This window comes from Terrapene carolina, unplaced genomic scaffold, assembly GCF_002925995.2.
Source record: "Terrapene carolina triunguis isolate 2854851 unplaced genomic scaffold, T_m_triunguis-2.0 Scaffold132, whole genome shotgun sequence".
Taxonomy (NCBI): Eukaryota; Metazoa; Chordata; order Testudines; family Emydidae; genus Terrapene; species Terrapene triunguis.
The window spans coordinates 23,207,270-23,231,504 of NW_020664483.1; the positions used below are offsets into that span (position 1 = coordinate 23,207,270).

Sequence of the window (24,235 nt, forward strand, 5' to 3'; positions counted from 1 at the left end):
TTTTTTTTTTTTTTTTTTTTTTTTTTTTTTTTTTTTTCCTTTATAAGTTGACCCAGCTGCTGAGTCTCTGACAGCCTCATTCACTTGAATGAAGTGTGAATAGGATTTAAAATTCGGGAGTTAATTTCTAAAGCTAATCATAGAAGCGGCTCCAACTGCCTTCCTCACTACTTCTGGTTAACCTAGTAAACTTAAGTTAAAAATTGCAAAGGGTGTTTATTGAAGTTGTCTTTGAAGTATTTATTCACTTTGGGTAGAACTTTGCTAAATATAGAAATACCACCAGATACTAGGTATTGCTCAATTATAGTGCAGATAACATGCACCAGTTACGTCTTCATTTTTGTGGTGCATTTTCAGAATTAATTACAAAATCATTTGATAACCTTCAGTTATATTGAAACATTGGTGGGTAATTAGTACTGCTGTACTGTGTAAGTCAGTGGCCTTGGAGAACAATTTGGATCTAATATATTCCTTAGTAAAAAGGGGTCATAATACAGCAGGTCAAATTCAGAAGTGAGTCGGTCAAGTGTAACAGTACAGGTTTGTTTTGTTTAAACTTAAATTATTAGTTTTCTCAATGTGTTACACCTGTTTAGACTCTTTAAGTCTCCCTTAGGCTCACAGGTCAAACTCAGAAGAGTTATACAACTTGCATGCAGAGGAGCTGGAGAAAGGTGTTAGAAGGTGTAACTGGCTCCTTAGCGAGTTACGTCAGAGGAGATGACTTTAATGCTGCATAACTTGAAGGGGTTCTAAGGCCTGGTTTACACTTAAACATCTAGGCCATCAAAGCTTTGGTTAGAAGTCTGAAAAAAATCACACCCCTAACTGTCATAGCTGTACTATGCCCTACTGTAGAGGCTGTCATACCATCAGAAAAGTCCTTTTGCTGGTATAATTTATTTCATTTGGGGAACTGATATAAGCTATGACAGTTAAAACCTCTTCTGCCTATGGGTATAAGCTCTGTCTCCAGTAGAAGGAGGTTTGCCAGAATAGCTATACCAGCAAACCCTTTCTAATTTTGAAAAAGCCTAAGGTACGCTTTGCCTCTGAATTTTGCCCATAGTGCCTGTTCCATTTGGAAGACACTTAAACTTTTTTTCAGGTGCCTTTATAGGTTTCCAAAAAGCAGGCTGGCATTAGGCCAGTTTACACTTAAAATTTAGGATGACATAGCTACGGCTCTCTGAGGTGTGAAAAAATAGTACTGTAGCTATGCTAGCCTAACCCCTGGAGTAGAATGCCTCTGTTAACCTAGCATTCCTACAATAATGGAAAAACCCATATCATAGCTGTAGTCTGCATCCACTCAATGGGGTTATGATAGCATAGCCATGGCGTTGTAGCTATGCCGCTATATTATCTGTAGTGTAGACATGACCGTGGGCAGAGTACCCTTGTGCTGTATGGAATTTCACAGACTTTGTAATGGTTTTTATAATAATTTTTAAATGAAATTTCTTAACACTATGATTAGACTATTGAATTACTATCATTAGAAAATGTTCTTTTTTTAATAATCTTTATCTTAAGCGGGTAATTACCAGTAAGCGAACTTTCAGATCAGTACATAGGGCAAGTTATTAAATTAATAGCACAGTTACATACAAGTGAATATATTGGGTAGATCTTTCTTGGAAAGATGCTGCTTTTTACAGGTTGGTACATAGTAAAGTGCTTTTATATTTAAATCGGTGTACTGGTTTACAACTTTTGTAAACGCTCTGTTGTCACTGTATATTTAAAACCTTTGGTAGTACTTTTAAACCAAAGTGACACAGTGGTATGATTCCTCAGGGCTTGTTTCTCATACCAAAAAATACAGAGAACAGTGTGTAGGAGTGGGGAATGGCCGAACAACTGAGGGATGGTACTGTTCACACTGCTTTTCTCTACTCTTTGGGGATTAAGCCAGGGCATAATCCTAGAGGGTTTTTCTAGTTACGTGCTTTTTTTCAAAAACAAACAAACAACTCTTCAATATAAAAGGAGAAAAAGCAGACCAAATGGCTGGCAAAATTCTATTTGTGTGAACACAGTTATACCAGTATAATTGAGTATATGCGGATGGGTTGGGAGGCATGAGCCATGAAAAGAGTATTAGAAAGAGAAGTGAGGGATAGAGTGTGTAGTAAGGGAGATGGTATTTATGTAAGTTTGACACTTCAGGAAGCAAGCTTGGTATCCTCTATTTTCTGCGGTAACATGTTTAGAGATGGTTTTTATTTTCTAAGCCAGTCTCTTGTTCAACAAAACAGGATTTAAAAAGCTTGGCATTAGAACTTGAGGTGTTTTTACTGTACTGAATAAAGGTATGCTGTTACTAGGCTAAAACGTTAGATCTAAATTTTGTTCTCACTTAAATCAGTAGGCATTTTACAAGTGTATTTATCTGAGGGCAAAATTTGACCCATTTAGTTCTGATATAGTATTTCACAGAAACTAAACTCTAAGTTTAATGTAAGGCATTTCACATCAAATAATGCTTAATACAATAAAATCCATTGGAACACACACTTTCAAATCTGCATGCTTGGATTTCCTTATTTATGATGAAAATGTCAAAGTACATGACCTGTAACTTAGCTAGCAAGACCACCAAAGCTAATATGCTAGATTCTAAAGCACAAGCACATAGCTAAGTGGAGAATTTTATTTTATGCCTATATATAACTCTTCTCTTTGGCATTGTATAGTAGAATGCCTTTTTAGTTTTGACTATTATGATGTAATAGTAATTGCTATAATGTGTTATGCAGGAAGACGAGAAGTTTCTGTCGGAAGTTTTTGCACAATTAACAGATGAAGCTACAGATGATGACAAAAGACGTGAATTGGTGAGTCCTTTCTTTGCATGTGAAACTTAAGTCTCTGAAGTATTAAATTTGTACTGCGAACCTTCCCTTCAGTTACTTCTTAATGACTGCAAAAAGGTATTCCTAAAATGAAGCAACAAATTCTTGATTGAGTTTTCAAACTCTAGTAAAGAGTAAATTGTGGTTTTCTTTATTTTACTGTTGACAATATCAACTAGGACATTAAAATGTAGACACTTCGAAATTTTCTTCACCATTACGTAGTTGTAATATTGTTTATCCTATGCAGTACTGCTGAGTTCCACAATTTTGGCTGTATCAATGGGTCCTTCACCAAAGGCCTATTGTCAGAAGTCCTGAGATTGCTGAAAAGTCACTGTGAACAAATTTAAATTTAATGATTTACAGGCTACTGGGACTGACTGCTGATTGTACTTAAAAATCTTTGACTTATTTGTAACTGAAGGAGGGATGACCTCTGGAGTCCCTTATTTTTGTATTTATAGCTGCCACCCTGATTCTCTACACCATGTTGCATAGCCAGCATTTCTCCCTGAACCTGTTTACCTTTCATTAGAATGAATTATGGTATTAGAGACAAGAACATATTGGAGAAAAAGAAATAGTTATTGTTGTATTTAAACAATAGATATGCCAGACAACAATTTAAATTCTTCATATACTCAGTTTAGTAAGATAACTAGGTGTTCACTTCCATTTTTTCAGGAGGGTTTTTCTTCTGTCTTTTTGTCATATAACAACATTTGAGATTCAAGTGGGATAAGTCAGATTTTTTTCCTAGCTGCCTTTTACCATTATTACCTAAGTATAACAGGTTTCTCAAGTGTTTTTAGCCAATATAGTTCACTATTTTTCTTTGATATACTATGAATTTAATTACACAAATGTTTTATTAATATTTCTTTCAAATGTTATAGGTTAACTTTTTCAAGGAGTTCTGCGCATTTTCTCAGACATTACAACCTCAAAACAGAGATGCATTTTTCAAAACTTTGGCAAAGTTGGGAATTCTTCCTGCTCTTGAAATAGTAATGGTAAGTGAATCACCTGCAGCCAAATTATTTTTAAAAGGGCACTGAATTCTGGTGCCCTGTTTTGACACTCTGGGCTGATTTTTTTTTTCAGACATATTGAGCACTTGCAGTCCCTTTGACTTCAGTTGCAGCTTTGCACTTCTGAAAATCACGGTGTCTCAAGTGGAGCACCCAAAATCAGTGACTACTTTGGTCATAATTTAAAAAAATGTATTTAAACTTGCGTGGTGGAGAGATAAGTGGTGAATGTCCCTGGTTTTGATAATATGAATGCAGAATTTAAAATTACATTAGTTCTTGGTCTCTTGACTCAACTCTGGTATGCTCAGTCCTGAACCAGTACCACAATATATAAGGTATTAGTGACAGTTTTGTGACTAGAAACAAATGATTTATATTCCTTTGGAAAGCTGCAAATTCCATCTTTCTGCTGGTATGAAACATTTTTAATCATGACAGATCGAGATGTTAGAGCATAAATATTGTTTTCCAATTTGTTTTCCTTCATTTCAATTCTGATGTGATTTAGGGGGTGACGGGCATGAGTGTGAGTGAGTGACTCTACCTAAAAACAATGCTTTGTACCACGTAAAAATTCTGAATCCCAACTTTCAAGTGCTCTAGCGTGTTAGTCTCTCACTTTAGCAGATTAGTAGACATTAGCTACTGTAAACACATCACAAATTAAGTGGAAACAAGAACATCACACTAACACAATATTGAAGTCCTAAAATCTCATGATCTTTTAAGGCTGTAATGCGCCTTTGTAGATCAGTACAAATATTTCTAGATCTGAATTTTTTTGACTCGGGTCTGGGACCAGTTATCAGAAAGAAAGAAAAATGTTTCCTGAATAAATGTATTCGTGCTCTAGATGAGTAAACAGTAAGTGTAAACAGTTTGTATGTGATTGGGATACGTTTGTAAACCTTTATATTGGCCCTTTTGTACTAAATTAACTCAGCTGTGGTAATACAGAATATTGGCATCTAGTTATTAAGTACTACTATGTGGACTTTAACTACTAGCTGCCAAAATTATGGTAATCAAAATCACACAAATCTTTAGGCTCTTTCTGGATAGTGTGGAAAGTTTTCTTCCAATTTTATATTGGGACTGTTGGACTTGCTTAATGTATGACCTCGCAATCAAATGTTGGTTTTATTATTGTCCTATTCTACTGTACCTCAAATGATTCATCTGTAATAAACTGAGTTTACTTTTATTAGGGTATGGATGACTTGCAAGTTAGATCAGCTGCTACAGATATATTTTCTTATCTAGTAGAATTTAGTCCATCCATGGTCCGAGAATTTGTAATGCAAGAAGCCCAACAGAGTGATGATGTAAGTAAGAATAGTCCTGTAATATCTACTAATTTACATACTGAAGCTTGTGTGTATGCTGATTATACTTGTAAAGACAGTACTCTGTGCTTTTTGCAGAATTGAGATCTTTTCAGTCTAAATATAAATTTTCTTAAATGTTAGTGTGTTTTTTGTTTTTGTTTTTTTAGTAAGAGTACAGGAAATGTAGGAAGAAGACAGCCAACAGCATTCTGATTGTGGGGGGGTGGGAAGATGTGAGCACATAAAACCTGTATTTTGCTTATTATAGAATGGGTTCCCATCAATTGCCAGGTGAAATCCAGGGTACTAGGTATCATATTACTAGACAAAAACAACATTAAGATGGAGTTAAGATTGAGAATACATACAGTTACATAGAATATAAAATATTAGAGGGATGTTATAATTCTCCCAAAAACAAGCATTACAAACTCAGGAAGGTTCAGACTTAACATTAAATGTAAAAGAAATACAAACAGGCTAAAGTATGGAAATTCATGATTAAGGCGCTGCCTTGGAGTGACACCTTGAGGGAGAAAAGTGCACCTGATTTTTAAAGACATTCGTTTTTTTTTTGTTTTGTTTTGCACCTAGGCTCATTGTCAAGTAATTTTATTTTTTCCATTCCACTTTACTGTTTTAATATTTGAAACTCAGATTTTGCATTGGCTTTCAGTTATTTTTTCACATGTGAACTTTCAGCTAGAGACCAAATAAAAATCAATTTGTATTTTTAAAAAAAAATCTAGTAGTATTTGTATTACTGAAAACTTATATGTAATTGATTTCCTTTGTTGCAGGATATCCTCCTCATCAATGTAGTTATTGAGCAAATGATCTGCGATACTGACCCTGAGCTTGGTGGGGCTGTTCAATTAATGGGGCTCTTACGTACTCTGATTGATCCAGAGAATATGTTGGCCACAGCTAATGTAAGAAAATGCAAAGGGGTAATGAAACTTTACTGTCTATGCACATTTAAAAAGTCGTCTTACTCTTTCTGTCGTCTTTGGTTGGAGGAAAGTAGGAAGGAAAAGCATTTTGGCATTGTCCTGTTTTTCCTGATGGTTTTTAGTCAACTACAAAATTTCAATAAAATTATTGCTAATGAAAGGCACTGATCTGTATTTACTGTCTCTAATTAATGCTAAGAAACATGGCATTGTCTAAGAAGTTCTTAAAATTGGCAATCTTCTCCCCAAACACATGGGTATTAGACTAATCTTGGCTCCTATTGGCTGGGTGGATCACATCAAAACATTGAAAAGAGTCCAGTGTGTCTGCATGAAGCTAAAACAATGTTTAATTCCTACAGCGTAATGCAAATCCAACTTGATAGAGCCATTCCCATATTACAGAATATACTTTATCCTGATAGAATACTTGGTCGTACGTATAATTCTGTTTATATTGTCACAAAAGAACAAAAATCCAGGATTCCTTGAAATTTGCTTTAAAACTTTGCCCAGAGTTCTGATAATTCCATTTAATTTTCATTACATTGAATCCAAACATTTCCTTTGGATTAAAATGTTCTATAAAGTTTAGGTCTCCTGGGTTTGAATCAAATTAGACTTTGCTATGTTATGGTGAGTAGCTGTTTTTTTTTTTTTTTTTTTTTGTTCTTAGAGAAAGAATTTAAACTGTAGTATATAAATCATGATGTGCCTGTGTTAGATGGTTTGGCATTATAGTCACCAAAAGAAGTATTTAAAGTAAAATCTAGTAACTTTATGTACATGCAGCAATCCTTAAATGTTGTATGCATTGTAGAGAACTGGTGAGGATAGTGGTCCCTCTTTTTTATTTTTTTTTTTAAATATATACAGAAGCTTCAGGCAATATATGCAAAATTACTGTCACTTTTTTCCTTTTTAAATTGTTGGTTAAAGGCACTATGTGATTCATTCGTGTCAGTTCATTTGTCTTTCTCCATTGAAGAGATTTGAGTTCATGCTTTTGCTTTAATCACAAATTACATACGGTTGTTCTCATCCTAGTCCCTCCCACTCTGTTCTACATCTTTGGGTTTGATGGGTACATTCTACTCTAGAGAACACCTGATGTGTTGCAAATCTGTATCAAAAGGTACTATCAAGGCTATGTGAAGTAGCTTATGTCTTTCCTGTGCTGTATTTTACTTAAGTGCTATTAGTCCTCACTAGCAAGGTCACTAAATTCACACCAATGTTTAATAAATAAATGTTTGTTTCAGAAAACAGAGAAAAGTGAATTTCTCAATTTCTTCTACAACCATTGTATGCATGTTCTCACCGCACCACTCTTGGCTAATACTTCAGAAGACAAATGTGAAAAAGGTAGGATTAAATGTTGGATTGACTTTTTATCTTGCCATGCTTACCAACTGGTCATCTAGACAAATGATGTCACTGATTTGTAGTGTGAGAGCAAAATGTGCTTGCTGGAGGCTATTGTTGCCTCTCAGATAAGAATAAGCATAAGTTGATATACAAAAATATTACTAGTCCAGGGATTCCTCAAAAAGTGTTTTGAGTTACTGCTGTGAGTGGTGGTAGTATGTCTTTTGTGCTCCGCAGCCTTGGGAGCCTGGCCTGTGCTTACTAGGTCATAGAAAAATAAGCAGAACTATGGAAATGTAGTACATGCCAAGTCTGAAATATTAATAATTTATTAACTTTATTCTTGTCAATCTTTAATAAAGGCTAAAGTGTTGCTATATAATTCCTGCTCAAACTGCATCTCCATGGTAACTCCCAATATACGCACTTCTAAAAGTTTTAGTATTTGGTACATTTGTTGGCTACTGATGTAAAACTGCAATCATAACTTCTGTTGGTAGCAGCAGACAGTTTTTCTTAGTAACGTTTAGAAATGTTGATGTGTAGCAGCAAATGTGTTCAACTGCATAAGTGTTTCAGAGCGTTTACAAATTGCTTTGTCACTTAGCCAAACCCTGGGATCATGTTTTCTTTGGCATCTGCAGGGTATTAACTCCAGAGATTAGTGTTACTTTGAAATTTCCAGTGATACAGAAATGCTGAAAGTCATAGTTCTTCTTCTTCTTCAAGGAGTGTCCCTGTGGATGTTCCACTTCAGATGTCTTGGCGCCCTGAGCTTCTAGTCAGAGACTTGTGGTAGCAGTGCCCCGGTTGGCCGTACATGCGTGGCAGCTGTCTTGCGCCGCTCCCCCACGAGTGCAGCCAACCGCCACCCAGTTCCTTCTCTACCGCCCTTGGTTTCAGTTGGAACGACAGCAGTGCCCTTATCTACTCTCGTATTCCTTTAATCTCTGCCCTTTTGTAAGTTAGTTTTCCTAATTGTTTCTCTCCATTCATTTTTCTTTCATTTTCACATTTAAAAACAAAAAAATCCCGTTTTTCTCCCCGCCTCAGGCAGGCAGCCATTGAAGAGGCATTAGACCTGGACTATTCCCATTCTTCATTCAGCTAGCCTCTCAGACATGCTTGGTTGGCTCTCCAGGTTTCAAGCGCTGTCTGACCTGCGGACTCTCAATACCAGTGACAGACAGCCACTCGCAGTGTGTCCATTGGGTAATGTGTGTTTCCCCCAGGCAAAAGTGTCCCCACCGCAAGAAACTCACAGTGCGGACAAGAAAGGCCAGGGTCCTCCAATTAAAACTTTTAATGATGATGGAGAGATCCCTCTGACCTGCCTCCGACCCCGAGTCCAGGACACCACCTTGCCAAACCTCACCTGCAGCTGCCTCAGATATGCAAAAAATTACTATTCAGGACCCTGGTCCTATCAAAGTCACAAAAAGCGATTCCCGACCACAAAAACTGCCCCGGTACCGACAGCACCCAGCGCGCTGGACTGCGAGGCACTGGGACTATCCAGTACCAATACATCCCGAGGAGCAAAAGACCCTATGTGGTGTGTGTCTCTCTCTCTCTCCTAGCTTGGAATCCAGGGAACAGAGACCTCAGACACAAAGTAGCACTATGGCGCCACCTGTTGCACCAATACAATATGACAAGTCTGGTTCCCAGCCTGAGCTTGCCTGCACTTCTGCCACCGAGACTCCCGGTACCGCAACAGTTTGTCAGCCATGCAGACCTACTCATTGCTTCCACCCTGGGAACTTCGCTCTTTGGCACTGATGACACCCCATCCAGGTCAGAGCCAAGCTTTATCACTACACCAGCTGGCTCGTCCCCTCTCTCCAGTGATGAAGTGGAGACAGGAGTGGGCACACCTCACCACCCCTCTCCTAAACCTGGACCTGCTCGGTCACAAGGCGTGGGTTGGCAACCCCCACTTGGGTGCCCCCTCCCATGGCCTTCCCACCTCAGTGGGCATACTGGGACCCCTGAGCATTATACAGAGCCCAAACCACCCAGCCATCCAATCCACCTAGGTCCAGGACACAGCGGTCGCCTCCGCCATCTGATCCAGCTTCCCCAGAACTGGAGGAGGAAGCTGAAGAATCTGCAGACAGGACAGAGGGTGACACCCTCCCACCTACCCACATCCCGACTTCGTCTCTGGACGAAACAATAATGCCACCCCCCACCCCTCCCCCCACCACACACACACACACACACACACACACACACACATCAGGAGATGACTTCAAATCCTTTCAGGATTTGTTTAAAAGAGTAGCTGATTCATTATACATGTCCTGGCTGAGTTGCCAGAGACTAACATAAGCTGACAGATATATTGCAAGCTTTTCTGTCAGCCAAAATAGCACTACCCATTAATGCTGCCATCATGGACTCAGCAAAAGCTTTATGGCAAACTCCAGCCACGGCCCCACTTTCTTGTCAGCCAAGGGTGGGCAAACTATGGCTCGTGGGCCACATACGGTCCACCAGCTGATTTTAATCCGACCCTCGAGCTCCTGCTGGGGGGCGGGGTCAGGGGCTGCTCCGTGCACACATGCCACAGCTCCACATGGCTCCCTGAAGTAGCAGCATGTCCCCCCTCCGGCTCCTATGTGTAGGGTCAGCTAGGGGGCTCTGTATGCTGCCCCGTCCCAAGCACCATCCCCGCAGCTCCCATTGGCTGGAAATTGTGGCCAATGGGAACTGCAAGGATGGGGCAGTGCGCAGAGCCGCCTGGCCACGCCTCTGTGTAGGAGCCAGAGGCGGGACATGCTGCTGCTTCTGGGAGCTGCTTGAGGTCAGCGCCACCTAGAGCCTGAGCCCCTCCCATGCCCCAGCCCTGATAGTCCTCCGAACCCCTTGATCCCAGCCAAGAGCACTCTCCTGCACCCCAAACCCCTTCCCCACCCCAGAGCCTGCACCCCCGGCTAGAGCCACCCCTGCATCCCAATCCCCTTCCCCAGCCTGGAGTCCCCTCCCGCACCCTGAACTTCTCACTTCTGGCCCCATCCCAGAGCCCATACCCCCAGCCACCCTCACCCCCCCTCTTCCCCCCCCCCACCTCAATTACGTGAGCATTCATGGCCCACAATACCCAGATGTGGCCCTCGGGCCACAAAGTTTGCCCACCCCGTTGTAAGCAATCTGACAAGAAGTACTACATGCCGTGTAAAGGAGCTGAGTTTTTGCTTACCCACCCTACTCCAAACTGATTGGTGGTAGAGGCAGTTAATCAAAGGGGGACGCAACATCAAACCAAAACCACCCCCTACGATAAAGATTGGAAACGCCTAGACCTCTTTGGCAGGCGACCCTCCAGTTTCGCATAGCAAACTATTCTGCGTTACTGGCCGTGTGTGTGTGTACACAATTTTTTCTCAGATGTCATCTTTTATTGAGCACATCCCAGCTAACAAAAACATCAATATAAAGCTGATTATTGCAGAAGGTTTTCTGATCACCAGAACTGCCCTGCAGGCTTCTCTGGATTCTGCTGACACGGCGGCCCGCTCCATCGCCATGTCCGTTGTCTTGCAGAGGACTTCATGGCTCCATTTCTCCGGCTTCACCAGGGAAGTTCAGGTGACAGTAGAGGACTTACCTTTTGAAGGGCAAAAATTGCTTGCAGAGAGCACGGACCTCTCCTCACACACCTTGAAGGACTCCCATGTGACACTAAAGACACGTAGAATCTATATCCCTGCAAACAAAAAGAAACGGCAGATTCTACAACCAACAATTCCGTCCTGCCCCAAACACTCAGCCTCAACGACATTATGATCAACGCAGCAAGCAGTGCCAGATGAGATGCAGGAGCAGTCGTCTACGTCTCAGCCATCCACTTCTAGGCAAACGTTTTGAAGTGTTGGTTGAGGACATGAGAGCCCCGTGTTCTACAATTAAAGTGTCACCTCTAATTTCCAGCCCATTTGGGGACCGCCTTACACCCTTTTACCCAGTCTGGAGAAACGTCACTAGAGACAAGTGGGTTCTGGAAATTATACAGAAGGGCTTTTCCATCCCCTTTCTTTCCATTCCACCTATCCACCCCCATCCCTCTTCAGGGACCCATCTCATGAGCAGGAAATACACCATCTCCTGCGATTAGGTGCTGTGGAACCAGTACCGGTTCAGCACAGGGGTTGGGGGTCCTACTCACATTACTTTCTCACTCCGAAGAAAACAGGTGGATGAAGGCCCATTCTGGACTTACGCAAACTGAAGAAGTTTGTGAGAACACAGCGCTTCAAGATGGTAACCCTAGCAACCATAATTCCGGCATTGGAGAAAGGAGATTGGCTCTCGGCCATCGCCCTACAGGCGCTCACTATCCACCTGGCGCACAGGAGATTCCTACGATTCACTCTGGGCAACTTACACTACCAATGCAAGGTACTTCCCTTCGGCCTCTCTACGGCTCCAAGGGCTTTTTCCAAAGTACTGGCCGTTGCAGCAGCACATCTTCGCAAGCAGGGTGTGACCATATTCCCCTATCTAGATGACTGCCTGCTAAAAACACTGACATACGACGAGGCAGTTCACGCCACTCACACCACTCTAACCCTATTTACAAACCTATGGTTACAAACCAATCTACAGAAATCCAGCCCAACTGGACCACAACCCAACAACTGCACTTTATAGGGGCACACCTCGTGTCACAGCATCAGCATGGCTACCCCAACAACGGTTTTTGCCTTAACAAACCTAATCACAACAAGAAGACACAGCTCACAAACGTTTGCCAGAACATGCCTACAACTTCTCGGACACATGTCGGATACCACGTTTGTCGTGAAACATGCCAGGCTGCATATGAGATGTCTACAAACCTGGCTACTCGCTGTATACATTCCTCACAGACACTCTATCAACAATGCCCAGCAGAGTGAAAGACTCACTCACCTGGTGGACAAAACACAAACGTCTGCTCAGGCGTTCCCTTCCAAAGGGAAACCCCATCAGTCACTATCACCACGGATGCCTCTCTGGTAGGATGGGGGGCACACTTGGCCGACATCATCCAGGGCCGATGGTCCTTAGAGAAGTCAAATCTCCACATAAATCTATTGGAACTCCGAACAGTTCTAAATGCCTGCCATCACTTTCTCCCCCTGATCCACAACAAAACTATCCAGATTCTTGTGGACAATTTGGTGACTGTTTTATATAAATCGCCAAAGAGGGGCCCGATCTTACCTGCTCTGCACAGAAGCAGTCCGCCTCTGGCAATGGTGTATCTCCAACAACATATACACATCACGGCATCCTATCTACTTGGAAACCAGAATGTCACAGCAGACGACCTCAGCAGGAACTTCTCATGGATGCACGAGTGGGAACTAGACCCACAAATTCTACAAACTGTATTCCGACAATGGGGATTCCCCTCAGTAGACCTTGCCACGACCCACGATGCCAAATGTCCACAATACTGCTCCCGAGTGGGACTGGGACGCAACTCTCTGAGACGCCTTCCTCATCAAATGGGGGCCCCTACTCCTGTATGCCTTCTGTGCCCCCCCCCCCCGATCCTCCTGTTGAGTCATATCCTACACAAGATCAGAGAAGACCAATCCAGAGTCATCTTGATTGCACCAGCATGGCCCAGACACCCATCCACTGACTAAGCGCTTTCTCGAGGGTATAGAGAACACTTACCCCACAATAAGGGACCTGACCCCTTTGTGGGACCTCAGCCTTGTTCTCGGTGCCCTCCTGGGCAAACCCTTTGAACCGGTAGTGACCTGCTCGTTCCTACACTTCTCCATGAAGGTTACCTTTTTAGTAGCTATCACATCAGCACGAAGGATGGGCCCTAATGGCACACCCACCTTATACCACACTCCTCAAGGACAAAGTAATCCTATGCTCACACCCTAAATTCATACCCAAGGTTGCCTCCCTCTTCCATTTCAACGAACCCATTCATTTACCTGTATTCTTTCCCAAGCCACACGCCAACTACAGGGAGGCGTCTGTTCACACACTAGACGTCCGCAGAGCGCTAGTGTTCTATAGAAAGAGAACACAAACATTCAGAAAATCGTCCAGGATATTCGTATCCACAAAAGAACAATCAAAAGGCCAAACCATTTCCAAACAGACTTTCTAAATGGATCTCTGATTGTATCAAACTGTTACCAAAATTACAATTTGCAAGCTCCTTCTGGACTTTGCACACGCTCTACTAGAGCTATGTCCACATCCATAGCCTTTCTCAAACATGTACCCATCATGGGTATTTGTAAAGCAGCTACCTGGGCATCGCCCCATACTTTCACCAAACATTAGGCCCTGGAACAGTAGTCAACTGTAGACGCTCGCTTTAGTCTATTGGTACTCTCCACCATACATACATCAACTTTGAAGCCCCTCTTCTCCACCGAGAGGCACTGCTCTTCAGTCACCTAAAGTGGAGCAACCACAGGGACACTCCTTGAAGAAGAGGTTACTCACCTTGTGCAGTAACTTAGGTTCTTCAAGATGGTTGTCCCTGTGGGTGCTCCACTAGCTACTCTCCTCCCCATTCTGCTTCAGAGTTTCAGCTCAATCCTCTGGGGTAGAGAAGGAACTGGGTGGCAATTGACTGTGCTCGGGCATAGCCGCTCGGAGCGGCCAGCTGGGGCAATGGTACCACAAGTCTCCCAACTTGAAGCGCAGGGCACCAAGACACCTAAAGTGGAGCACCCACAGGGACAACCATCTCGAAGAACCTCAGTTACTGCACAAGGTGAGTAACCTTCTCTTTGTAAGTAACACAATTTGGAGACTTCTTTTCTCCTTTTTCTGTCGGTTTAAAAAAAAAAAAGTATTTGAATTCTCCAGGCCACATAAAATGTTGCTGAAATAATACTACTACTATTCAGCACTTTTTGTCTCCGAAGTACTTCACAAAGAGAAATGTATCCTCATAACACCTCTGTGAGGTATGTAATTCTTACGATCCCCATTTTAAAAGATGGGGAAACTAAATAAGAGCTACTTTTCAAATATATTTTGAGACTGTCCATTATCTCACTTAAAATGACTGGTCTATCTAATGAAGAATGTGTTAGCTGGATAGTTGGCAAATATTAAAAAGGGAATTCTTTATCTATTTCTGTGTATTTTATAAATATTCTTATGAAGTGGGGAGTAGCTACCAGTCCTGGGAGCACGGCTCCTAGTGCTGGTGTACTGTCTATCCTGGCGCTTTACAGCGCTGAAACTTGCAGCGCTCGGGGAGGGGGAGTTTTTTCACACCCCTGAGCGAGAAAGTTGCAGCGCTGGAAAGTGGCAGTGTAGACAAGGCCTCTGTCACAATTTCAGTCTATCTGGAGACTGAGGAAAACAGCACTGCTTAAGTCAACCATTCAAACGTGACTGGAAAGTGATCTTCACGGTCACAATTGTTTTTTTTAAAAGAAAGCTTAGGGTACGTCCAGACTACCCGCCGAATTGGCGGGTAGTAATCTAAATTATAAGGTTTTTTTTATTGTAGAAATATTAATTTAGATTAAAGATTAACACTACTCCTAAATGTTCAATTAAGTATAACAAGCACTCCGTTAAGTGTGGTTGTTTTTGTTGGGTTTTTTTTTTAAGGTTTTGTAATTAGAAAAAAATAATAGAGAAATCTTGCCTGGCATATAAATTTTTATTGTTATAATACTTTTGTATAACTTATTAACACATGAAATTGTGCCATCAGCTGATTGAAGCTAGTAATGGAATTGATGATTTATCTACATTATTAAATAGGCACTTTACAGTGTTTTGAAAATCTGTATTGACACTTATTTGTATATCAGATGCAGTAGTTGGGTCCAACAAGAGTAACACTATTTGTCCTGGTAAGTGGTAGTCTATTTTTATATTTTGAAATTTATTTTGTCAGCATGGGGTTGGTTCAGTATATATTTGGAAAAGGCTCTAAAATAAAATATTTCCAAACTTGAATCTGTTTTTTTTTTTTTTTTTGTTTGTTTTTTTAAATCTCCTTTATTAGATTACAGGTTCTACTTCCTCCCAGCCAACAGACACAAAGAACCTTCATTTTCATTTGACTTTGTTTCAGGCTGTCTTACAGAATTGTACAGTAACTCCTCGCTTAATCATGTGCTCCAGCCTGCTCACCATTTTTGTTGCCCTCCGGGGGAGGGATAGCTCAGTGGTTTGAGCATTGGCCTGCTAAACCCAGGGTTGTGAGTTCAGTCCCTGAGGGGGCCACTTAGGGATCTGGGGCAAAAATCAGTACTTGGTCCTGCTAGTGAAGGCAGGGGGCTGGACTTGATGACCTTTCAAGGTCCCTTCCAGTTCTAGGAGATAGGATAGGATATCTCCATTAATGTTGTAGTTATGTTCCTAAAAAATGCTACTTTACGCGAAACAATGTTAAGCGAATCCAGTTTCCCCACAAGAATTAATGTAAATGGGTGTGGGGGGGAGAGGGGTTAGGTTCCAGGAAAAAATTAGATTTTATATATATACTCACTCACTCAGACATGCCAAACCCGTGAAAAAAATGAAGAAATTGGGCTTGGTTTTGGCTTAATTGACTTGTGAGTTGCTTGTTGGCTAGTTTTTTGGCTTGTAGCTTGTTACTACTTTTTTTTAATCGGCCCTCGGCAAGCAGGAGCAAGGGGGAGAGAGAGAGTCGGGGTGCACAGCAGGCCCACCACAGTCCCAAACTGTACGCCGGGGGGGATCTAGTCCCATAGAGTATTGGGGGTTCTTAGGGATTAGCTTGTTTTGGCCTTGTTTTGAAATGGGATTAACTTGATTTTTGGCTTATTGTGAAAGTTGGGGTGCTTAATTACCATGTGAAAGTTGGCAACTGAGATAGATAGATAGATATGGTGTTGGGTTCGGTTCCAGGGAAGAAGAAGAAGAAAAATACACACACAGTTTTTAAACAATTTAATACTGTACACAGCAATGATGATTGTGAAGCTTGGTTGAGGTGGTCGAGTAAGAGGGTGGGATTATGCATGGGGATATGCATGGATATTCATTGGGCCGGATGCACTGCATCTGAGGGTGCAAAAGGAGTTGGCGGATGTGATTGCAGAGCCATTGGCCATTATCTTTGAAAACTCATGGTGATCGGGGGGTCCTGGATGACAGAAAAAGGCTAATGTAGTGCCCATCTTTAAAAAAGGGAAGGAGGAGGATCCGGGGAACTACAGGCCAGTCAGCCTCATCTCAGTCCCTGGAAAAATCATGGAGCAGGTCCTCAAGGAATCAATTTTGAAGCACTTAGAGGAGAGGAAAGTGATCAGGAACAGTCAGCATGGATTCACCAAGGGCAAGTCATGCCTGACTAACCTAATTGCCTTCTATGAGGAGATAACTGGCTCTGTGGATGAGGGGAAAGCAGTGGATGTGTTATTCCTTGACTTTAGCAAAGCTTTTGATATGGTCTCCCACAGTATTCTTGCTAGCAAGTTGAAGTAGTATGGGCTGGATGAATGGACTCTAAGGTGGATAGAAAGCTGGCTACATCATCTGGCTTAATGGGCAGTGATCAATGGCTCCATGTCTAGTTGGCAGCTGGTTTGAAGCGGAGTGCCCCAAGGGTCGGTCCTGGGGCCGGTTTTGTTAATGATCTTCGTTAATGATCTGGAGGATGGGGTGGATTGCACCCTCAGCAAGTTTGCAGATGACACTAAACTGGGAGGAGTGGTAGATACGCTGGAGGGTAGGGATAGGGTCCAGAGGGACCTAGAGAAATTAGGGGACTGAGCCAAAAGAAATCTGAGGTTCAACAAGGACAAGTGCAGAGTCCTGCACTTAGGATGGAAGAATCCCATGCACTGCTACAGACTAGGGACCTAGTTGCTAGGTAGCAGTTCTGCAGAAAAGGACCTAGGAGTCCAGCGGAGGGCAACAAAAATGATGAGCAGGCTGGAGCACATGATTTATGAGGAGAGGCTGACGGAACTGGGATTATTTAGTCTGCAGAAGAGAAGAATGAGGGGGGGATTTGATAGCTGCTTTCAACTACCTGAAAGGGGGTTCCAAAGAGGATGGATCTAGACTGTTCTCAGTGGTAGCAGATGACAGAACAAGGACTAATGGTCTCAAGTTGCAGTGGGGGAGGTTTAGATTTGATATTAGGAAAAACTTTTTCACTAGGAGGGTTGTGAAGCACTGGACTGGGTTACCTAGGGAGGTGGTGGAATCTCCTTCCTTAGAGGTTTCTAAGGTCAGGCTTGACAAAGCCCTGGCTGGGATGATTTAGTTGTGGTTGGACTAGATGACCTCCTGAGGTCTCTTCCAACCCTGATATTCTATGATATTTCCCAGGGAATGCCTTGCTGCTGAACTAGCACTCAGCTAAGCCCTCAAGCGTTAACGCATTGTTGTTAAGTAGCCTCACACTCTACAAGGCAGCATGAAGAGAGGGAGGAGGCACAATAGATTCATGGCAATGTCTGCACACATTCCCTGCAGAAACTGAACATGATGGTGAACCCACACTATCCCACTGGAGCACGCCACTCCCTCCACTTTTCCAAAGTGGTGGGTGGGTGGGGGTGTGTGTGTGTGTGGGGGGGGGGGGGGTGAGATGCACATTGCCCCTCTAAGTACACTGCCTTTTTAAGTAGATCAGCAAGTTGAGATGGCAGCTGCTGCCTGCAAGCTCCTTCCGTCCTGAGCCCTGTTGTGTCCGTCTCCCCGTGCTCTGTGGAGATAGGGTACAGGAGAAGGGGATATCAGTACCCCTCTTCTTCCTCCCACCCCGCCACACAGCAAGCAAGAGGCTCCCTGGAGCAGCTCAAAGGTGGAGGGTAGGAGCAGTACATGGCAGTGGGGAGTGAACTGCCTGGCAATTGATAGCCTGCTGGGCAGCTGTGGCACAGGTAACTTAGGGGAGCTGATAGGGAGCTGCCGACCCATTCTGGTTCCAAGCCCCCACTAGCTAGCTCCAACGGGCTGCTCTTCCTGCCAGTGGACAAAACAGGCGGCTGCCAAACAATGTTATAAGGGAGCATTCCGCAACTTTAAATGAGCATGTTCTCTAATGGATCAGCAACAAAACAACATTAACCGGGACGAGGTTAAGTGAGGAGTTACTGTACAGAACAGAGAATTCTTGTCTATCAAGGAAAAAGTGCTGCTGAAGTTCAGATGAATGTTGGGTGAAATTCGTATTAAGGAAGATACTTGTCTGAGATTTATGAATTGGATTCTTTCTTGAGTTGGATTTTTTTTAATTGGATTGACCTTTAGGAAAACACTACTGCTACAGGAGGTGCATCTAGAACAGGGGTCTCAAACTCAAATGACCATGAGGGCTAGTTCATTGGCCCGAGGGCCGCATCTCTCTCTCTCTCTCGCTGCCCCCACTCCATCCCTTCCATGAGGCCCCGCCTCCTCCCACCCCTTCCCTGAAGTCCCCACCCCAACTCTGCCCCCTCCCTGCCCCCAGAGGGTGCATGAGGGGTGTGGTGGGGGCTCAGGGCAGGGGGTTGAGGTGCAGGCAGGGGGCTCAGGGTACAGAAGGGGTGTGGGATGCAGCAGGGGGCTCAGGGCAGAGGGTTGGGGTTTAGGCAGGGGGCTCAGGGCAGGGGGTTGGGGTGCAAGCAGGGGGCTCAGGGCAGGGGATTACGGTGCAGAAGGGGTGTGGGATGCAGCAGGGGTCTCAGGGCAGGAGGTTGAGGTGCAGGCAGGGGGCTCAGGGCAGGGAGCTGGGGTGCAGGAGGGCTTCAGGCTCCGGGGTGGCAGCGGCGCACACTGGGGCCAGGGCAGGCTGTTGGCTCCGGCTCCGGCTTGGCTTGGCTTGGCTCCGCTCCAGGAAGTAGCTGCAACCATGTCCCTGCGGCCCCTGGGGGAGGGGGATGCAGGGCTCCACACCCTGCTTGCTGCTTCTCCAGGTACCTCCCCCGAAGCTCCCATTGGCTGCGGTTCCCTGTTCCCGGCTAATGGGAGCTGCGGGGGGGCGGTGCCTCCCTGGAAGCCAGAGCAACACTCAGACGGAGCCCTCTGCTCCCCCCACCCCTCCCCGGCCGCAGGGATGTGATGCCAGCCACTTCAGGGAGCGGCGCGGGGCTCGAGGGGGGCAATCCTGCTGCTGTAATTTGCCCACCCCTGGCCTGGAGGTAGGCCGGGGGGGCGCGCGGGCCGCTTGGCGGGCTGCAGGAAATAGCCCCGTGGGCCGCGTGTTTGAGACCTCTGATCTAGAATGTAAGAATGGTCCTACTGAGTCAGGCCAATAGTCCATCTAGCCCAGTATCCTGTCTTCTGATACCCCCTGGCCCCCATTCATAAAGGTTCATAAAAGCTCCATTTTGGGTTTAGGCTGTTTATAATTTCAGTTTTTATATTTCCTGTTGACGTAGATCTCTAAATATCTATTCTTCTTCGAGTGATTGCTCATGTGTATTCCACAATAGGTGTTCATGCTCGCTATTTGTACCGGTGCCGGAAGTTTATCCCCTAGCAATATCCATAGGGGAATGCCCCTAGCGACTCCTGGAGTATAAGGGGCACTGCGTGCTTCCTCCCACCCTCAGTTCCTTCTTGCCACCAGTGAAGGTGCTTCGGAACTGCTCTGCTACAGCTTTGCTGTAGCTCGTCCCCAGAACTGCTTGTTCGTTCAGTGTGTGGTACTAGTTAGTTTAGTTTAGTGCGGCCGGACCAGGGCATGCCCCGGGGTTTTAAGTTGTGCAGCACTTGTAGGCGACCTATTCCAGCTAGTGATCCGCACACAGACTGTTTACACTGTTTGGGGAAAACCGATCTCAGCGATTGCTGCAAAATTTGCAAGTCGTTTAAGCCTCGGACCAAGTGAGAAAGGGACATTAGGCTCCGGGCTATTCGGAGTCAGCGCTGACCCTGGCTCCGGTGTGGCGCTCTGAGTCGGCACCGGGCACCGCGGTGTCTGTGCACGGCGACCCTTCGGCCACTGACTAGTCGGCACTGCTCCCTGTTCATGGGGCAAGCAAAGAAGGCTAGGAAGAGGCCTTCTTTGCAGCGGCACCGGAGTAAACCCGGGACAGAGGCTGGACCCATGTTGGGCAGTCCTCGATCCCCGCCGGCCTCTAGGCCTCTGAGTCAAGTCGAGCGGAGTAGCCCAGCCCATTTGGAGCAGGCCTCCCCAGATGTCCGGATGCTCTCCACACCAGAGGCCCTGCAGGTGGCCCGGGATGTCATGTCCATGCCAGTACCAGGAGGACCGCCGATGTCGGTACCAGAGGCAAGCCGCCACTGGGATCTCCACAGTTGTCCCCGACTTGGTACTGGTCAAGGGAATGTTCCCGACGCTGTTCGCCGCCCGGCGACTATTCAGGGCAAAGTCCATGTGGGATGCCCTCAACTCCCACCAGGTTGTCTGGTTGGGTTCCGTCTGACTGAGACTCGCGGCACTGCTCCGCCTCAAGGAGCGAACACTGATGGGACCGAGGCAGACTATGCCAAAGGTTCTCATCTCGGTGGGGCTACTGCAGCCAGTCACGACACGTTCGTCCTGTTCCAGGACCCCGCCACAGCACCGCCCCCTCAGCCCCGGGCATCGATCGCCAGAATCTCGCCATCGCGGGTCTGCCCGCCGGAGCCGATCGCAGATCAACTGTTACAGACAGTACTGGCCCTCCACTTTGGGATCGCGGTCCCTCTGGTTGGCATCGCTCTCGGTGCTGCTGCTTCTCCTGGTCCAGGGACACCAGCAGGTCATATGTCAGCCCAGCCTCCCTTCGTAGTCGTCCATCGATGGGCCAGGCCAGCCAAGCCAAATAGCCGGCTCCACTAGTGCCACAGCAGGTGCAGTGGCACCGGGCCCAGTGGCTGGCCCAATGGTACTCCCGACGCAGCCCCCAGCGGGGGCTCGTTCGGTGGCTGGAGCCTCAGAAGGACCATCGGCCTCCCTCTCCAGACCTCCAAGGAAGGAGTCGGTGGGATGTACATCCCCGGCACTGTGCCCGGAGACCGACCAATGGTGGACCCTCCGGTGCCGGTGGACACACAAAGTACCGCACCAGCCTCCTCACCCTCCCCTGATGAGGCGATTATGGTCCCTCCGTCCCACAGGAGGACTTGATGCCACCCTTTTTAAGAGTTCTTGGTGTGCCCTAAAGTCTCCACCTCCAGGCAGAGGAGATGGAGGAGCCTCCCTGTTTAATGTATTGTCCTCCTCGGCACCTGGCAGGGTGGCCTTGCCTCTCCATGAAGGGGTGGTGAAAATTTCAAATGCCCTATGGCAAACCCCGGCCTCATTGGCCCCCATCTCTAAGAGAGCAGAACGCAAGTATTTTGTGCCCGCCAAGGGGCATGAATACTTGTACACCCACCCTGCTCCTAACTCTCCCTGGTGGTCGAGTCGGTCAACCAGCCCCTACCCCGAAAAATAAAGTTTCAAGGAGGCTGGACTCATTTGGAAGAAAAATGTATTCGTCCTTGAGCTTCCAGTTATGAGTGGCAAACCACCAGGCTCTCCTGGGACGGTATGAGTTCAATCTGTGGGGCTCCCTGCCCAAGTTCAAGGACTTGCTCCAGGAGAGTGACAGGAAGGAGTTCAAAGCGCTGGTGGAGGACGGTACAGTGGCTGCCAGGGCAACTCTGCAGGCAGCTTTGGATGCAGGGGACACGGCCGCACAGTCCATGGCCTCCGCGGTGTCCATGAGAAGGGCGTCATTGCTCCTGCTTTTTGGGCTGTCCAGCCAGGCGCAGACCTCCCTGCAGGACCTCCCGTTTGACAGCAAAGCTCTGTTTGCTGAACAAACGGATACAAAGCTGCATGGCCTGAAAGACTCCCGCACGACGCTCCAGACTCTGGGTCTCTGTTTCAGATCCGACTAAACCCAAGTTCAAGTGCAGCAGAGTCCCACCTAGGCCACCCATTCAAAATACGAGACCGCTTATAAAAAGTCACGGGACTATAAGAGGCACCCACAGAGGCGGTCTCGGCCTGCGTGGGTCCTCCAAGGGCAAGTAGGTAGGGAAAAGGCGGTTTTGACAGGACGCCCGGGGCGCCCTGCCAGTCCTCATCCGGATCCACCCTCATAAAGCTCCCCTTCTCCAGTCTGACCTCCGAGCCCCCATACGTGGTGTTTCATAAAGACACGATCCAGCTCCGCCCACACCCTTCGTTCCACCTGATGGTGGTCTCCGCCTATCACATGGGTCAGGATATTTTTCTGTCGGTCCTCTGCCCCATGCGTCCAGTGAGGAGCACTGCCGCCACACACTGGATGTGAGACGGGCTCTGGCTTTTTACCTGGAGTGGACTAAGTGGCCAACCTTTCATGAACCGATCTCCATCCAGTGGCGCTCCAACTGGATCACCTTGTGAAGCCATACCTGTTATAACCTGGCGGGAATCCCTCTGCCGCCAATTGTGAAGGCACACTCGACTAGGGCGCAGGCCTCGTCGGCTGCCTTTTTGGCCCATGTCCCTATTCAGGACCTTTATAGGGCTGCCACATGGTCTTCAGTTCACATGTTCACCTCGCGTTATGCGATTGTCTCCCATACCAGGGAGGACGCCAGGTTCGGCAGGGCCATACTCCATCCTGAGAGTTTGACCTCCTTCCCACCTCCAACAGCTATAGCTTGGAATCCCCTATTCTGGAATACACATGAACAATCAATCGAAGAAAAGACAGTTACCTTTCCGTAACTGGTGTTCTTCGAGATGTGTTGCTCATGTCTATTCCACATCCTGCCCGCCTTCCCCTCTGTTGGAGTTGTTTGGTAAGAAGGAACTGAGGTTGGGGGGGGAGCACGCAGCGCCCCTTATACCGCGCCATGGAGGCGCCACTCCAGGGGTTGCTAGGGGCACTCCCCTACAGGTACTGCTAAGGGAAAAACTTCCGGCACTGGTGCACGTGGCGAGCACGCACACCTATTGTGGAATAGACCTGAGCAACACATCTTGAAGAACACCAGTTTCGGAAAGGTAACTGTCTTTTCATGGAGTCTGTTCTCTGCCAAAGATCTCAAGTAGGTTTTCAGTCTTCACCTACTGACAAGAAGCATAACCTAGGTGTCTAGGCTGGTTTAGGAAGCTCCTTAAGAGGTCAAATTAACAAGTTGATAAATCTCTATTCACTTTCAACTGTTAATAGGCTGAAACTACTTTTGTCATAAGCTGGATGAGTAGAAAAGTTTGGTTTGTTTTTATGTGCCTGATTTAGTTCATTTTATTTTTCTTGTAGATAATTATCAAACAGCACAGCTGCTTGCCTTGATTTTGGAGCTGCTCACCTTTTGTGTGGAACACCACACATATCACATCAAGAATTATATTATGAACAAAGATTTGCTAAGAAGAGTATTGGTCTTGATGAATTCAAAACACACATTTTTGGCCTTATGTAAGTAGTAAATCGTCGTTTACTTTGTTTTAAAGATTGTGTGTATACATTTAGCACTGAAATACTTCATGCTCAGAATCTGTTGAATTTACATGCAACGCCTTGGATTAATTTGTAAGTGTGTAAATATCCACATTTTAAAAAATCCAGTGAGCCACCAAAGTTGCTATTCTTTATTGAAGTTACCTTGTCGTGTAATTTAGGTCCAAAATGTGACACAACTGTCAAATTAACAGAAACACAAAGGTAGAAGGCTTTAGGAACCATGGTCTTCTAGTCCACCAGCAAAAGCAGGAAACCCACCTGCTTAGTGCTCCAAAGGAAGGTGAAAACACCTGATATTCCCTGCCAATATTCCCAAGTACTGTGCGGTGG

General features: G+C 45.4%; 1 protein-coding gene across 4 annotated transcripts in view; it reads left to right on the plus strand.

The window, feature by feature from the left end:
- Nucleotides 1–24,235, plus strand: part of PPP4R3B (protein phosphatase 4 regulatory subunit 3B) — an 84,795-nt gene that overhangs the window by 27,488 nt on the left and 33,072 nt on the right. For 2 of the 4 annotated variants that reach the window (XM_024194905.3, XM_024194904.3), the window contains exons 5-11: nt 2,769–2,846; nt 3,764–3,880; nt 5,110–5,226; nt 6,030–6,179; nt 7,445–7,547; nt 15,356–15,397; nt 23,702–23,860. In XM_024194905.3, the coding sequence (XP_024050673.1) occupies nt 2,769–2,846; nt 3,764–3,880; nt 5,110–5,226; nt 6,030–6,179; nt 7,445–7,547; nt 15,356–15,397; nt 23,702–23,860 (766 nt within the window). The remainder of the gene's footprint in view (nt 1–2,768; nt 2,847–3,763; nt 3,881–5,109; nt 5,227–6,029; nt 6,180–7,444; nt 7,548–15,355; nt 15,398–23,701; nt 23,861–24,235) is intronic. The other 2 variants (XM_024194907.3, XM_024194906.3) reach the window with 1 other exon arrangement.